The 17826-nt window shown below is 39.7% G+C and overlaps 1 protein-coding gene across 1 annotated transcript in view; it reads left to right on the forward strand.

Moving 5' to 3' along the window:
- LOC134534548 (uncharacterized) overlaps nt 1-12420 on the forward strand; it is a 97275-nt gene extending 84855 nt beyond the window's left edge. Inside the window, exon 8 of the mRNA XM_063373030.1 lies at nt 12314-12420. Within this exon, the coding sequence (XP_063229100.1) occupies nt 12314-12420 (107 nt within the window). The remainder of the gene's footprint in view (nt 1-12313) is intronic.
- The last annotated feature ends 5406 nt before the right edge of the window (nt 12421-17826 follow it).

Genomic DNA, 17826 nt, shown 5'->3' on the forward strand with positions numbered 1-17826 from the left:
TATAGTCAAATTGCACTTCCACCAGCAAAAAAAAAAAAAAAGGTCAGGATTTGACCCCAATGGGAATCCATCGTGAACTGATTTAAATTATAACGAACCAACCATCATCCCCTTTATCACACGTTACTGACTATGGCCAAATCCTTAGCATATACTGCGTCTCGTATCTGAAACAGCCTCGATTAGGAAGCTAGACACCAACGGACTGCCAAGATAAGAAAAAAAATCTTATTGAAACAAATTGGCTCTCTAAATTCATTTACACGTAACCAAGGGAATAGTTAATGAGTGTGTGTATGATATAATGATATCATTATAATAAGATTAATTTTTTATTTTCTATTTAAAATCATATTTTATGTGTTAAGTTGGTATTTGATTATATGTTAATTTTTTTTAAAAAACTTAATCCATTATTAAAGAGGGTTTATGTCATTATTAAACTTGGATGTTAAACTGGTAGAAACTTCATCAGTAATTGCTGTAATCTTTAATTTGTTAAGTATGTTAATTTTTGGTTTCATTGCTAGATAAAACTTATTAAATGTTTGTTTATGTCTCGTGTTTCAGAGTGAGAGAAGGCGGACACGCTTTAACTGCAATCCAAACTACAGTCTAAATAAAATTTGTTATTTGGCTGTGACGTGTTTGTGACGAGTACAGACGATGCAACACACGTGTCTCGGCCGGGACTCGAGCCCAGAACATCCCCGCCCCGGCAGCTGTCAACGATGTTCGTGACGCGACGTGGGGGACTCGTGCCGGCGTGTTTTCACGCGTGTCCGCACGTGTCCACACGTGTCCACACGTGTCCGCCTGCAGGGTGGTCGTCCGGTTGGGGGGTGGGTGTCGGTGGACCGGGCGCCGATGTCCCCGACGGCTGGTTCGAACTGTGGACGGGCGGGCGGGGCGACTGAATTTTTGCCCATTGGAAGGGCAGCCCTTCAGGATTTTTCTGACAGTGGTTTATTTGTACAGAGACTGGAAGGGCAGCCCATCCGATTTCTGAAAACACGCTCCTTTAAGAGTTTAAATAACCCTGAAAACTTGCCCCTTGGATGGGCAGCCCATCAGGATTTTTCAAACAGTAGTGTTTTTGAAAGGTTGTCTGAATTGTTGCCCCTTGGAAGGGCAGCCCATCAGGATTTTTTCGACAGTAGTGTTTTTGAAAGGTTGTCTGAATTGTTGCCCCTTGGAAGGGCAGCCCATCAGGATTTTTCTGACAGTGGTGTTTTTGAAAGCTTGTCTGAATTGTTGCCCCATAGATGGGCAGCCCTTCAGGATTTTTCTGACAGTGGATAGTTTGTAAAGTGACCTAACCTAACCTTACCTAACCTAACCTAATCTAACCTAACCTAAACTAACCATTACCAGAAAAATCCTGAAGGGCTGCCCATCCAAGGGGCAACAATTCAGCTCCCCCGGGCGGGCGAGTGACGTCACAGGCCGGACTGCAGCGGCAGAAGAGGAGTGGAGGATTTGAGGAACACGTCGAAAAGCGCCGGGTACGTAAAAGGGCGGTGGAGGGTGGTGGGGGGTGGATATCATATACGGGCCCTCTGTCACTGCCTCCCACTCGGAAACCGACGCTCAGAGCAACAACGAGCCACGCCGCCGGGAGCCGGAACAGTTAGGGCACGGGCTCGAACACTACACTGTAAAACCTTTTGCACACCGTAAATCCTACTTTTACAAGGAACATGGTGGAGCTTTGCACCTTTTGCAATTTTACAAAGCCCCGCCTAGCAGTTTTACAAGTGTTATGCTTCCGACGACTTTCCTTGTGAAAGTACAAACCTTCTTATTACAGTGTAAGTCGATTTCTCATATTTCAATTTAATACAATTTTTAACTTTATAATTCCCTCACATTTGTTGTTTAGCCACAAATTTTGTCAATAGATACTAACTTAGTATATAAAAAAAAGGCGTGCAAGTCTTTGTATCTGTCATCACTTATGCGACATTAGGCTAAGTGAATATGTATCTGTTGAAAATATTTGCTGCAGAACAACATATTTCGTCTTAAAAATGTTCTCAACAGATACTTACTAAATATTATCTAATAGCGGTAAAAAAAAAGCCCCACAAGTTATCACAATATTATGATCAATTGCTTCGCTATTTACATCTCGAAAATAAATTATTGCTATATATATCGTGGAAACATTTGTGACCCAACAACCAAACAAAAAAGCTATTAGAATGAATTTTCAGTAGTGGCTGTTAATTAAAAGAAATAATTTTAAGCGTGTGGGACGGAGCCTGAACGACCAGAATCACGTGGTTGTCCAAGCCCATTGACCGGAGGAGGGGCGGTGCTTGTTTTCCGTCGTCCTTTCGCGCGGGAAGCCTAAGATGTACATCAAGTTCTGTCCCTGCCCGAACACGCCCGAATATTCACCTTCGGCCAACCTCGAGTTTATTTATATATATTTATCTTTCTCTGTTTTTTAAATTTAGCTATACTAACCTAAATAACCGTCCATAGTGTTTTAAAAGTGTTTTAATGTAGCTAACCTAACCAACCACTTTTAATATTTGAATTCATTCTTCCTGCACAAAAATAAAACAAATCCCGAGGTTGGCCGAAGGTGAATATTCGGGCGTGTTCGGGCAGAGACAGAACTTGATGGACATCTTAGGTTTTTCCTTTCGCGCGCGTAAATGTAAGATTACCAACGGAGATCAAAACAAAACCCACAGGACAGAGAGTTAACACTGAAGACAATGAATGAGGAAATGAGAATTTTATCCACCTGCTTAAAAAAATAAGTTTACATCGACAGTCACAACTTTTTATCATTTTCTTACGAAACAAACTCAGACCCAAATAATATGACAGTTATATAATGTATCCGATTTAATTGAGCCACAAAAATAAACTACAATTACGCAATATAAATTATTACCACTATTACTTCTGAATCTGGAATTTTTATACTCTATTTTTGAAATATCAGTATCTCAAATCTGACCAACTATTAAGTATAGGAAGAGTGTTTGAAACCATTAAAAATATCTCTACACGAATGCTTTAATAATAAAAAAGTAAATCTGCGCTGACGATTGATAGCTTACAATCTAGTGACTAGAAATAAAATCATCTAACGGATGATAGCTAGGGAAAACTATCGACCTTTACCCACCGTGTCTCGATATCACGCCTTAAGTCAAAGAAAAGGCGTCGACCTGAAGGAAAAAACGTGTCAAATTCCGGAACGATGGGAATTAGAGGTGAAGTCAATTCAGCCTCAAGAGTTTTGAAACTAATTCTCTAACTATGTGTATTAGTTCATGGTACTTAAGGAGCCAAGAATTATTTAAAATGCAAAACATTTTTTATTATTACATTATTATTTCTTAACTTGTTTTCTGTGTGTTTGCGAATATGTAACTTTGCCAGTCCTTGAGGTTTCTCTATAACATTCAATGTAACCAGCAATGGCTTAAGCCAAAAAAAAAAAAATAAACTAATAAGATTTGTGTCGCGCAGTGCAGTCTTTAATTAACTGTTTATAAGACGCATTTGTCGTTATATTATATTTAATTTTGAGATTAAGTTCATTACTCAATAATTTGGGTTTTCCCAAAATTTTATAAACCTGCATGGGAAAAATAAATTAATATATATTTTTTTACTGATGAAATCCAACAAGTAAAGAGCTTTTCGATAAAGAAAACATACAAACGGTTAATTCGAAACTGTACACAACACAATTTCGTTATCTCAGTTGGTGCTACGATGGAAAAAAAAATCGGTATATTTCAGGTTTTCACAATAATTAAATACACATCTGTTTAATCGAAGAAAACCATTCGTAAACAATCAGCTACAGAGCTGTATATTTATTCAATTAAAATCACTAGCAAAAGCAAAATTATAAGAGCAAAGTACTTCAGGAAAATAACCCCGCCCCCTTAAAGGTGTCGGGCCTCCACGAATGTAGCGAACATCAAGCTACGTGGTAAATGACTCGGTAACCACAATTCTGAGCGATGTCGGGGCGCTGGAATCGAATCTGCGAGAATCGCCACACGAGAAAGACGCGTTAGTGAACACGGGCCCATTCGACGCTCACGTCACGTGACTCAAAGTGTTGCACGACGCTGTTGCCTCCGCGTGGACGCAAATTCATAATTATAGAAAGCGGTTGTGTTAGGGAGCAAAGAAAATATTCTTTTTTTTTTTCTGATTTCCTACATGTTGAAATCTTACATTTTTGAAGGGAAACTTCTTTCTGGCGGGGTTACAATTTTCGAGCGTTACGAAAATTCCGATCGCATGAGGGGAGTAGTTAAGTACGTGGGGGGGGGGGGGACCGGAATAGGAGGAGAGTGTCAGCGGCGACGTCACTCCAACGCATGCACTAGCGGTCGAATGTGAAGATGTGAAGACGGCAATGAAGGGGGATAGGTACGTAGCGTAGCATGCTAGATGCTAGTTGTAACGGCTGAAAGTGGAAACGGCAGAGGAGAGGTGGAAAGGACGCAGCATAAATGCGACGGAATTCTTGCAACGCTTCTTGTGTTTGCCTACTCCTCAGTTTTCGTAACGTCTAGCGAATGAAGCTACCACATTTCTTTTATTTTGTTTAAAGGAACTACAATTCATTTATTTGTGTGGAAAGAGTTATTGTGTTGTGTAATTAACGTTATAAGTGTCATTCATGTTTATGTGAACATTGTGATTAATAATATAAAAAAGACGCATAAACTTAGTAGACTTAAGAGTTTAGTTTTATTAGAGTAATTGATTTTATTATGTGAACACTGTGATTTAAAATGTCAAAAAACCTATGTACTTGTGAGATAGACCTTATAAATGTAATTTATGTTCGATTGGAGTTTTTTTTGTTAATTCATTTTATTCAGCTGGAGATCGTGATTTAACATCATGTCTAATAATAATAAAAATGCAGAAGCAGATAAGATGTATTATCAAAGGCAACGTGGGAATAAACCACCAAAAGAGGCGCCAAAATGTTCCAGTGACCCAATGCGAGAGTAAAGGGAACGAAAAAGCTTTTTATTTTATTTTATGTCATACACGCATCCGTAATAATCTCAATTATTATCTCTTGTTCAGTAAAAAATACTAATAATTTATTTCCAAATCTAATAAGCAAGAAGTTCCGCGAACACATTTTTTTTTTAATATTTGCGAATGAATGTTTAAAGTAATCACACATAATTTAGAACATTAAGTTCATTACACGTAGCTGGAGTCTTAATCCAAGCGATTCCTTGTACATGCCAGCAAGATCTGTTTTATTGTCTGGGTAAAAGCATCGGCGGTCAATGTTTTCGCAGGTCAGAGTTGTTCGGGGGAGGCTGCGCGGCTGACGGCGTGGAACAAGACTGTTTGTTTGCTTTGTCAACTCGACCTCGCTCTCCCTGCAGCAGAGAGCGAAACCCCCCCCCCCCCCCCCGTCCCCCGCGATCCTTGCCGCAGCCAACCCCCTTTACCCCTCGCATCAGCCATCACCGACACGGCCATTCGCCGCTGCTATCTGTATAATTATCTCCCCGCGGGCGGTGGCCAGTTAGTCGGTTCTCGCCCGCCACCCGCGCAGGTCGAGTCCTTTGTGAATAATGGGAGGTCCCCCATTTGACGCGGTGCGCCGCATGCGCGCACGCACGCACGCTCATGTGTGTGTGTGTGCGCGTTGTTTGAAGTTGCGCGCGCACAAAGCGCAACCTCCTCCTTCTCCCTTCCCTTTATCCACTCTTTACGCAGGACAATCCCCTCCTCTCTCCGCCGACTCCTCCGCTCCCAAAACCTTCCGCCAGACTCCAAAACTGTTGAATAAATGATTCCGCGAAGAGAGGGATGCGTCACAATATTCCTCCTCGTATTCCGCCGCTCGCCGTCCTTCGTTGTTCTCTGTTCTCTTCTCGTCTCTCTTTCTCTATTTCCCCGAACGTCTGGTCTCTCCCGTCCGCCGCCGTCCTCTTTCCGGTCGTTCGCTTCCTCTCTTCGTCCCGTCTGTGAGAGTCAGGGATGCTCCCGGTGACTTTCCGGCGTCAGGCCCGGCTTGGAGGACTCCTGGTTTCCTGCGCCCCCCTGGTGTTCCAGCAAGTGGCCGCGGCCTGTGAAACATGCAATTCCTGCTTATAGTCCCGTGTGTTTTGTATTCTTCTACGCGTATGATATTTCATATGGTAAGAAGTTTATTTTTCTAGCGCCGAGGAACCACCTGCACACTCCATAGGTAGAGACCGGAAAAATTCGCCTTTTTAATGACCTGTAGGATATACTCCATGATCCTCTATGCACTCGGGAAAATTACATTTTCTCATTGGCTACTGACTCGTAACACCTGTTAACTGGGACGCTAGTGATTCGATACTTCTTTTGTTTAAGGTTTTTCATTGGCCGAGTATCATTCAGATAAACTGTGGCCCAATCACTGATGCAGTAAAAAGGCAAACGTTTTTGGATTCTAGACTATCACAAAATGAATCCGCGAATTTTTCAGGTCTCTATCCATAGGGCGTGTCATTATTCGGACTCGTTAAAGATCTTAGGTATGACCGGTGTATTAACTTGGTGTCCGCATTTGCATACTTTTTTTTCTCTTGTGCATAAACTCTGTACTCGTAAATGCCTCTTCTTCCGGAGCTGGTTCATATTTCCACTTCTTTGCAATAGGCATCACGTACTGCGACGTTCGCACAACAGATGTTTTGGAATCCTGCTTTACTTCTGACACAGGTAAATGCAGTCTACTTTGGCGTGTCTGCACATGGAAACGTACTCTTGTACCGTGCCTTGCTTCTCGCACACGACGTCGTCGAAAACCGTCACTGAATTGGCTCTTGCTTCGCAGGGAGGCAGCAAATCAGCATTGTCAGTAAACGTAAAATACTACAGGCCGTCCAATGGCAGAATAATCTTGGCCAGGCGCTGGTACCTTGGCTGTTGCAACTTCTTGGAATAGAGGTGCACGTTTTCGAACCTATGACCGTTTGATTCTTCCAGAAAACTCAGTAGAACACAAGTTTTCCCGCAGTTTGACGGGACTGCCATTATGCATCGTACGGTAGAATCCATGTCAAGACTCGCGCGCACTGGCTTCGTCATCTTGCGTTATGCGCACGGGCAAACACACTTCTTGCTTGACGACTTGCATTTTACTGACAAAATTGTATAAAAGCAAACACATTTACAGTTTCGGCTCAGTTGTGCGTAATGACTCGAGGTAAGAACAAAAAAAAAAAAACAACACATCGGTGCAGGACTTGTGAACTCGCTCATTAAACAACAATCTGTCTTTCGAGCTAGACATTCCCGGTTACAGGTTCTGCGGCCCCGGCACTGAACTATCGAAACGACTAGCTCGAGGCGACAATGGCATTAATCCTCTCCAACAAGAGGTCTAAGCATAACGATGTTGCCTATTCCCTTAGCAAGGTTCCGGAATCAAGGCACCGAGCTGACGAGATATTGGCACAGGAAGCTGAAGCGATAAGTAAATCGCCAGACGCAGGACTTGAAGATAAAAATCGCGGCGTGGGGCATATCCAAAATCATGAAGGCCAAGACTAAATTAGGAATGGGCACTGGTCAAGCCAGACCCCGCAAGGCTAAGCAGAAGACTGGTGCAGGCGTGCAGAAAGCCAAGCAAAAAGACAGACTCTTGACAAAAAGATTACTGGTGTATTTCTACCAATACTTTTACCTGCTTTGGGCGTCGTCGGCGGCGTCATCGGTGCTACGAGTGGTAAAGTGCGGGCATTCCACACTTCCAAGAACGAGCGCAAGCAATTGGAGGAAGCGTGAAATCACAATTCCAGCATGGAAACCATTGCCACAGGTAAAAATAAACGGCGCAGCACTCTTATTACGACTCCACAAATCAGGTTTAAGCATGAGAAAGAAACGAGTGAAAAAAAAAACTTAAGTTCTCTGCCGAAACGTCCGATCACCAATAGAGGCTTAATTAGGTACGCTCGAAAACTGGAAATTCGTAGTTTCCGAGGAGAGTTTATGCGAGAAAATTTACCTATGGATGTTATGGTTTTTTTTTGTAGTTTTTTAAACCACTTGGAATAATTGTTCGTCTTATAATCATAGTTATAAACGAAAGTTTAAGAATATGTTTTGAATACTTACAATAAATTGTAACAAACTTAATCTAATAAGGTAATCATTTATGTTTTGTCTTATAATTCCTATTTTTTCCACCCTTTACAGCAATTGTTGGTTGTTTTGAAAATTGTTTTAGACATAACTACTAGATAGTAAATTGAAGATCTACATACAATTTGAAGATTTAAAAGTTTGTCTAATAAGGGTGTCATGAATTTTTTTTTGTCCATCAATCCTTTGTTTTTTTAATTCCTTGAAGCATTGGTTCGTCTAGGTAAAAATTACCTATTGAACACATAAGTTGTATACATAATAAATATAAGGTTTGCAATACTGAAAACGGATTTCATGGAGTCCCTACTATGGGATTTATTAATTTTTTCGTCATCCAAACCCGGTTTTTTTCGACACCTGTTTTTTTTCTATCCCTTGCAGCAATGGTTGGTCGTATCAAAAATTGATCCCTATAAATGTTTTGTGTATTGCTCTTACGAAATATAGTAACTTCTTACGCGTGATATTAGTCTCATTTAAGGAGTTATATTGATTTTACTGTTTTTTTTGCAAGAAAACTTTCACATCTATACTTCTTTAGTTGGATGTAATCCATTAACGAACTCTACCGAGATTTTTCTTTACTATATTATATTTATGTATCAATTTGGAACAGATTTATGCAAAATAATGGCAATTATCGTTTCCATAAAAATTATATGCATAGTACTATAACAGTAGTACAGAACGCAGAAACTATACATCTAAACTTTTATTTACGTTTTAATTGCCGTTGCTAAGATACTTGAAGTCACTATTTGTTTTGTCTATAGGTATAAAAACTATATTAAATAAACTGTTTGTTGTTTTGAACACTGTTTAATGCACATTTAAAGACGTTGCCAAAGTGACAATTTGTTCGAATGACAATTTATTTATAATTTTGAGATCGTAAAATTAGTTTTCTTTGACTTCCTGAACGGCGCCCTGTGATTAGTCGAGGCTTTGGCGGCGCCTCAACCTGAGCGCCTGGCGCCAGATGATTGGCAAATGGATAGAGACCGGAAAAATTCTCGATTTCAATGACCTGTAGGATTTACTCCATGATCCTCTATGCACTCGGGAAAATTACATCTGCTCTTTGGCTACTGACTCGTAACACCTGTTAACTGGGACGCTAGTGATTCGATACTTCTTTTGTTTGAGGTTTTTCATTGGCCGAGTATCATTCAGATAAACTGTGGCCCAATCACTGATGCAGTAAAAAGGCAAACTTTTTGGATTCTAGACTCTCACGAAATGAATCCGCGAATTTTTCAGGTCTCTACAAATGGAACGTTTTTGTGTCCGGCTTGTGAAATACAGCTCTCCGTCAAGACGTTCTGACGGAAGAATTAAAAAACAATGTAAATTTTGCGTGTATTTTGCGTGTGCGGGCGTAATTAACGTCTGTGTCGGTGTGGGCCAGTGCATTTGACATTGTGCGCGGGAAAGATTCGCGCGATCCGCACGTACAAACAGTTTGCGTGTGCCAGTGTATATGGCCAAATATCCTACAACCAGGTAGGCCACAGTGAAACGGTCGTTATAACTCATTTCACTGGTGCCCCGCAGTTTTCAGGCAATTTTCACAGTCGTGTTTTGTGTGCAAACTTGTTGGTTGTGCGTGTGGCCTGGACTTGAAGCTGTTTAATGACAAAACATGTTAATTTTTTCTCACGTCCTATTTTTTAAATAACACACACAAAAAGCCAAACCGAGACAATCAAGGTCAGAAGTACTGAGCAACGGATTTTTATTGCTTTATCCCTCTGAGTTGGAAAAATTATATTTTAAAAATGCCCTGGAAAATAGCAATTTAAGAATTTTATAAACTTGGACCATATTACTGATATTATTTTTTCTTTAACATTATTTGAATTTTTGGCATAGTGTTGGAGTGGTATATTGTCTATATAAATATTATTTTCTTTTATTAAAATTTATTTTATTTTTTCCATTTCTATTCCCATTCGGGTTTGTTTATTATATGTCAAACCCTCTCTATAAAGTTATTACAAAAATTAAGTAGCTATTTTATTTTCATAATGTTTCTTTACAGAAATAACGAAAGTGATAAATATTTGCACATAGTAGATAATAAAAAATAAGTAACGGTCTCATGCTGTCACAGAATGGAATCCAAAGTGGGTATTAGTACAGAAGTTGTATGTGCAGGGTAGAGGTAATTCTGTCACTATATATATATATATATATATATATATATATATATATATATATATATATGTGTGTGTGTGTGTGTGTGTGTGTGTGTTGGTGTGCGCGCGGGCGTGTGTGTGAACTCATGAAATAACGATGGTTTTTGATTCTATGAACCATAAAACAAAAATGTATATAAACATTTTCCGATAGTCGCATTGTGGTAACGGCTACAATGAATAGTCTTTCTTCGAAATCTACCTAAAAGAATAGTATAAAAATGCAATAATCCATCATGGATGAATAAAGCCGAGCCTTAAGGCGTAAGAATATATAGGAACCGTAATACACTACGTTGGTTTCAACTGTTGTTTTACTATAACAAATCTTATAGATTTTATCATTGAAAACTTGCCTTTGTTCATGCACACATCGCGCGTTGGTAGTATTGTATTTACAGTATTATGCCCTTAATGAATTCAATACTAAGTGCCAATGACTTGAAGTGGGTAAATAATTTGAAGCAGCTATTAATGTTGACTTTGAGCATTCCTTTAAATTAAACACTGTTCATTTTGAAAATTAAAGTAGAAATTTTTATGTTCTAAAAACTCTTTCGAAATTAAGACGGCGTCTTTTGGTTTCAATCTCTCCCCTTATATAATTTTTTTTTTTTTTTATTAAAGTAACATTTTATGTTATTTGGTCTTAGTAGAGATATTAAAATGAGTTTATATATATTTGACCTGGAGAGGTCGGGGATTTTTATCTTCCGGTGGTTTCGCCAGAACCCCTGTTCTGGGGAATTTTTTCGGAAGACGTCTTTCTTCCCTGGGGTGGCCAGCGAGGAAGGAAAATGTCCGGCGCGCCCTATTGTGTACGCGCTCACGCATCGAGCGGACGACAAGCGCTTTGAAGGTGGTCGTTAGGCGAACCTCCGGGACCGTTCTCCCCGCAACACCACCCTCGTGTTCGGGCCCGGAGGGGTGTTTGTGTTTTGCTTCGCGGCTCGATACTCGACTCTAGCGACAATAACGATAGTGATTCGGACAGCAATTGGACTCTGTAGGTAAGTCATACCATCTTTTCGTAATTTGTTTTAAACAAAAGTAATACCTATTCAATGTAAGTTTCTATTTTTTTATTAATATGCGGAGTGTATTTATAATTACATATATTCCCAATCTAATATATACATACACACACACACACACACACACACTATTTAGTTCCATCACAACAGATTCGTGTTCAGTGACCTCAAAAACCCTGGAGTACCAAATTTCGTAGCGATTGAATGAAATTTAGAAAAATTTCCGCCAATTTTAGGCCGCCATCTTGTTTATGTAAAATTTGACTTCATATTCGTGTTCAGCGACCTCAAAAACTACCCGAGTACCGAATTTCGTAGCGATTCAACAATACTTTCTATTTTTGGCCAGCCATTTGGGATTTGGAACTACTGTGCGACGGCCGAGAGAGGTCACCCGCGCGTAGTCTCGCGGAGGCCACAGGCAGCCCCCCCCCCTCCCAACCCTACGGCGCTTATGGCGCGAACACGTTCTTAGAAGAGACTTGCATACTGAGGTACCGCCGGAGTTAGCGATGAAACACTTTTTGCTGTCGCCAACGATATTAATAAATCTCGTGACTCAAGGGTTGTATCGCCAATCGTTGTAAATATCCTGAAAATAGACCACTGCACGTTGCCTGTCAGTACACTAATGCCATCGTGCGCCTGGGGGTTGAAAAAGAGCCTCGAAATTCACTCTCCACGACCAAAGAACAAGTCATAACTCCGCAACGGACATGGTTACACGAGTTGTCTGCGCGTGGTCGTGTGGATATCGAGGTGCTCTAGAAGGTTAGCTGAGCAGAAGAAGCGGTGGAGTGAGAAGTGGTGCCGGGCGACAGTTTGTCCAGGCAGCGCCGCGCAGTCACGGAAGCACTCGGCGCCAGGAAGTGGCAGAGCGGCGCCAGGACTCGCCAGCAGAGCGAGCGAGGCGCCTCGTGGGCGCTGCTGCAGGGCCGCCGACCAGCACAGAGGCCAGCGTGGCTCAAGTCAACTACAACCACGGAGACCCGATGCAGATGGACGACGACAAAGCAAACGAACGAAACGCCCTGAGCTGATGCGCGGGGCAATACAGACCCTCGTATCCTAATCGACTCCCATACGAGTCCACAGTCAAGTGAGCGCCCAGAGCACTGTCATGCGCTCTGGCAGCGCGCTGTTAATCATTTCAGGCGCCAGTCCATCGAGAATATGAATTCGGGTGCGCGTGCAGCATGTGCGTTAGATTACGGTTCAAGAAATATCTAAAGCTGATAAATGCGACCATGGCAGCCTTTGTCACCATACACTTACCTATATAAACAATTCAGGCTTGAGCTCTCACGAATGAGCCGCGTGAATAGACTTCACTCGTCGGGAGCTGTCTGGATCTGACCTACGCGAGCGGCATGCACACCACACGTATCGTATTTCTCATTTAACTACCCTGTTTTAAATGTATATAATTGAAAGTAAAGGAGTGAAAATAACAAGGATTAAAGTACAAAAAAAATCATAACTACTTTAGTATGTAAACTATGAAATCTGTTGCACTTTACAGTAAAATACTTAAATATCTAAAACTTTTGGTTAAAAGTATTTTAAATGAGCCGAAATGCATGAAAAATAAAAAAAGTTTTATCGATCATTTTACAATATTGGAAATCATACAGTAAGTAATTTGCATTCAGTTCTCAAAATGTTCTAGAAGTTTCTAGAATGTCCTAAAAGTTTCCAGAACGTTCCAGCAGAAATATGTACATCAAAATCTACCTTTGCATGTAAGCTGTGCCGAAAAGGAATTTTTTATACATGCAATATATACGTACGTTCCACTACATAAGCATGTTTTTTTTTGTTGTGAAGCAATTTTTATTCCCATACATATGGTATTTGTTATAATATGTTTGTAAAACTTTAGATTTTGCCTAGCTAATAACTTCGTGGTCACGCTCTAAACAATCTTGTGTTTTTTTTTTTTTCACCGGTGAATATTTTTTGCCTATAATTCTAACTTATACAGTTACATCAGTTAATAAAAAATCTGGAATAAGTAAGAATCTAAAACCCTACAAGGCGTGTGGGACCGAGCATTAATGATCAGCGGATTGTTCATTGACACGACAAGGACGTCCACACAGCAATGGAAATCCTGCAAAGTTAATAATGCAAGATAAGCTGAATTTCGGACAGTTCTTAGACCACTATTAAAGTTATATTCTTTCAAAGTCCCTTTCCGAATGTCAGCATCTCCTGTCTTCAGTTGCATCTCTGTTATTAGAGTTCATAAAAAAACAACTCTTTTAGTAGTTTTTTTTATTAGATAATGTAAAATAAAGGTGGCATTAAAATATTATAACAACACAAATGGTTTTTCCATAATTTAAGGAAATAAGTGCCAAACAATGGATTTTGTGTGCCATTTTAATGACATTTATGTGTTTTTTTTTTTAAAGTCAAGTAAGAATTTAGGAATATTGCTCAGGCAAACCTTCAAGTACGTTTCAAACACTTTAAAATGATGATAGCGTTGCAACACTGAAAAAAAATGAAGCCTAGGAGAATTTGCAGAAAGGTGTCTGTTGGGTCGGCCATGGTGGAATTTCCCGAGTGAATAGCTATTTAATTTGAATTCCCTGTTCCAACACACAGCTTCCTGATTACTCCCAAAAAATTTTCCCCTTGGAAATTTAAAAGTTTTACCGTGATGACTTTTCCAAGGTTTTCCCAATTTTTCCTTAAACTAGCCACTTTGCCTAAGTACGTCGTACTTTGATGTCTCATGCCACGGAGTTATGAACACAAGAACTTAGTATCTCGAACACTCAGAATAGCTCTGGCCAGGCGCGAAAATCTGATGAGCGAAGATTTAATTAAACTGAAACCGTATTTAAAAGGGACCATTAATAATACAGGTAAATTATAGGAAGATAAGGTTAAAGGGTGTATAGTAAATTTCCACACACTCATCGCTACGAACTTCTGTCACACAATATTTATAGAACAAGCTAACTGCAGTACCCGGCGTTGCCCAGGCTGAACATAGGGTGAAGGGTAATTTTTTACGTAATCAGAAGTATGTAGTAAATGTTTCCTTGGGGTCTCACCAAGGAGAAGGATAGGAAGTTGCCAATCTTCTATACGACCGTATGGGGGATATAGAAATATGACACACATTCAATATTTGTATGACCATGACCTATGATTCTCTGTTATAAAATGAATTTATCAATTACGATTGGTTGAACGATATGGAAATTAATGCGTTGTAACACCATCTAGCAGAGGTTTACAAAAATGGATACCATAAAAACCTTCTCCACGATAAAAAAAAACACTTCGGTGTGCCAACTTTCATGATGATGGGTCAAACGGTGTTGGAGTTCATCAATTTAAGATATACGCCAACATCAAATTGTATTTATTTAGATTAAAGAAGTTCTAATATTGAAACAATAACGATGTAAAGTTATCTCTGTATCGACTTAAATAAGCATTAACACATATTATAATTTATAAATCATAAGATCCGAAGGTTCATTCGTGACTTCATGAATACAGGGGATTTATTAGTACAGGGTTAATCACGTTTCTAGAATAAATTTAAAATATTTCTTAGAGCAAGAAAAAAAAAATATACTTTTAAACCATGATTCCAAATTTTCCCTAAGTTTAGCTTCTCATTCGCACTACGTCAACATAAAAAAAACCGCGAACTTGACCAGCCAATCACGTAGCAACTACGCAACCGTGAAAAAAAAAAAAAGTTTTATTTGGCGGAAATAACACGTCTTAGTTACTGCGTATCCCAGAGCGAGCCTGTCGCGCCACATAGCAACAGCAGCCAGCGGGTCAAGGGGTGAGGTGTGGTGGGGTGGTTAGGGGTGGTTTGGGGGGGTAGGAGGGTGGTGACGTGACGTCCCACGGTAGACGCACTTACTGAGGCGTCGCTCCGGTCGGCGCCGCCGGGCCGTCCGACAACATTGCATTAAACCTCGACCCCCTCCCCTCCTTCAGCAACTCAACCCCTCCCCTCCTTCATAAACTACAAACCCTGGGCTACCCCTGCAACCGCCCGCGAATCGATAATGTTTGTGGGCGCTGAGGGAGTGAGGGGTGTGCACGGAGAGGGGATGTCAAGGGGAAAGAGGGGCAGGTCTGTACGAGTGTGAGACATCCGGCCTCGTGACAACACGACGGAGACCGCAGACAGACACCACCCCCTCCCCCCACCAAACACCCCCCCTTTTTTTCCCGTAATGCCCTTTGGCTGGACTCACAATTAAGCGAGTGCACACGATCTGTTCTACACGACCTGTGCGAAATATGCTCACAATTGAGAGTTATTGTGTGTTCATTTAAGCCAATGAAACTTTGCGATGAAAATGACCTCTATAAGTAGTGTTAATAATAAAATATTTTGATTATAATTTTCCCATGACAACTATCCAGCAGCCTAAAAAATTAATTTTTCAATTCATAAAGTTTTTTTAGTGTGAGAAAATTTTTAGCAAACAACATTTAAGGAACCTAAGGGGAAAAAGAAAACATTGTTTAGTAATTTCTTACACGAGGAAGAATTGATTTAGCAAAAATTTACCTCAATGATTTCCTACCACCATATGATGAATAAATATAAACAGTTACCAACTCCCGCCAAAATGGTACCCTACTCTGTTCTCATTGGCTGTTGCACCATGAGTCAGTGACATAAAATTAAATTTATAATATTTCCTCGTATGCGTCCGACCTGTTTTCCATGCACACGACCGTTCTGTTTGTCGTTGTGAATAAGTAATAATGGAAACATGGCGGCCGGATCTGGTGCACACGACCTACTGTTACTGTAACTGTTTTTTGACGTGAGAACGTCTAATAAATCGATGAACGTCGGCTGCATGCACGAAATAATATGACCCATTGTCCCGTTACGCTGTGTCCCGTTACGCTCATTGTATGCTTGCTCCGCATCTATCTCTCTTCCACTCGATTGGAACAACCATAAATTTGACTTTTTCGAGGCACATTGAACTTGAAACACTCCCATCCGTTTCCTACTTTTCCTATCATCGTCCTATCCTTAACAGAATAACACAGATTGGAAGAAGTTAAATAGCAAACATGTATAAAAGTTATAGTTAAAATAATCTCTTTGTTAAAGTAATAAACATATTTGAATTAATGAGTGCAAATAAAAGTAAATGTATCAATTAAATTGTAGGTTTCATTTCACTCCTTCTTTGTATCCATAAAAATAGTGATAATTAAATTAAAATGATTCAATTTTATTCATAAAAGTATGCAATCATTTCATCAATGTTTTGTAATGACGTTGCCACATTAAACTATCGTCCGTAAACCGACTTTACAGACAACCAATTTTTTTTCTTTTCAGTTTATTCACCCTCTTCACCCGTTCCTAAGCGATAGCCATGCTGGACTGCGTATATGATAAACCGTATTAGTTCGAGGACCAAGAGAAGAAGTGCGCTTTCAAGACACCAGCTGCTACAATTTAAAATTCTGACAATGTGAAGCAGTCTGTTAAACACGGAATCGAAAAAAATATGTCGGGAAGAAAAACACTATGTAGGAAAAGGATCTGGCTGGTCTTTTACTTCAGTAAACCGTTTGGAGTTGTGAATTAGTCAGTTTTAGACAATGCAGAACTAAATTTTTATTATATTGATAACTTTAGCAAGTGTTCCTGTAGTAAAGAAGAAATCTTGTAATAAATATTTTATTTGAAAATTTGTTGTTTTATTTCTCGAACCAGTAATTTTTTGGTAATTTTAATTAAATTATGAATTTTTTGCATCAGTTAAGGATTGAACCAAGGTTAACGATTGAGTAAATAAATTTCTGAATTCTGTTACGAATTATGAGATTTTTTTTTCAAATTTATAACTTTCCAAATTTCCAAGATAACAGCCAATATGGCGGAGCGCCCTGGCAATAAATGAATACTGCACTCTGGCGGATAAAATTTAAACTAATATGGCGCTAGTGCCATCTAGCAGACGAAGACAGTATTTTCGGGTCCAAGAGGAGGCCGTGACGTTTTAATACAATATGGTGGAGGTTTTTTTAATTAAAATTTTATCAATTTATTTTTTATAAATATTTGATTTTTTACATGAAAATGGGATAATATTTACGGATTTTCAAGATGGCGGGCGTAACGAATATTTCAACGTTGACGCTCGAGGCCAAGGTCCTGATATCAGCGGCTTAGGGAGGCTTGCGTTTAGAAGTATTAATTCTTTTCTAGGAATTTTCGAGCAGTTTGCATTTTTCAAAAATAAAATGGGATATTTTCCCTAAAATAGTAAATTTTTCCTAAAAATTTAAATTTTTCCCTCGAAACAGGGAAATTACTAGGAATTTTGAGGCATTTTAAGTCATTTTTGAGAAATTTTAAGGACATTTGATACCAAGATGGTCGCCGTAACGTCACAATCCAAGATGGTGGTGGCTCCATAGTC

Source organism: Bacillus rossius, chromosome 7 (genome assembly GCF_032445375.1).
Source record: "Bacillus rossius redtenbacheri isolate Brsri chromosome 7, Brsri_v3, whole genome shotgun sequence".
Lineage (NCBI taxonomy): Eukaryota > Metazoa > Arthropoda > Insecta > Phasmatodea > Bacillidae > Bacillus > Bacillus rossius.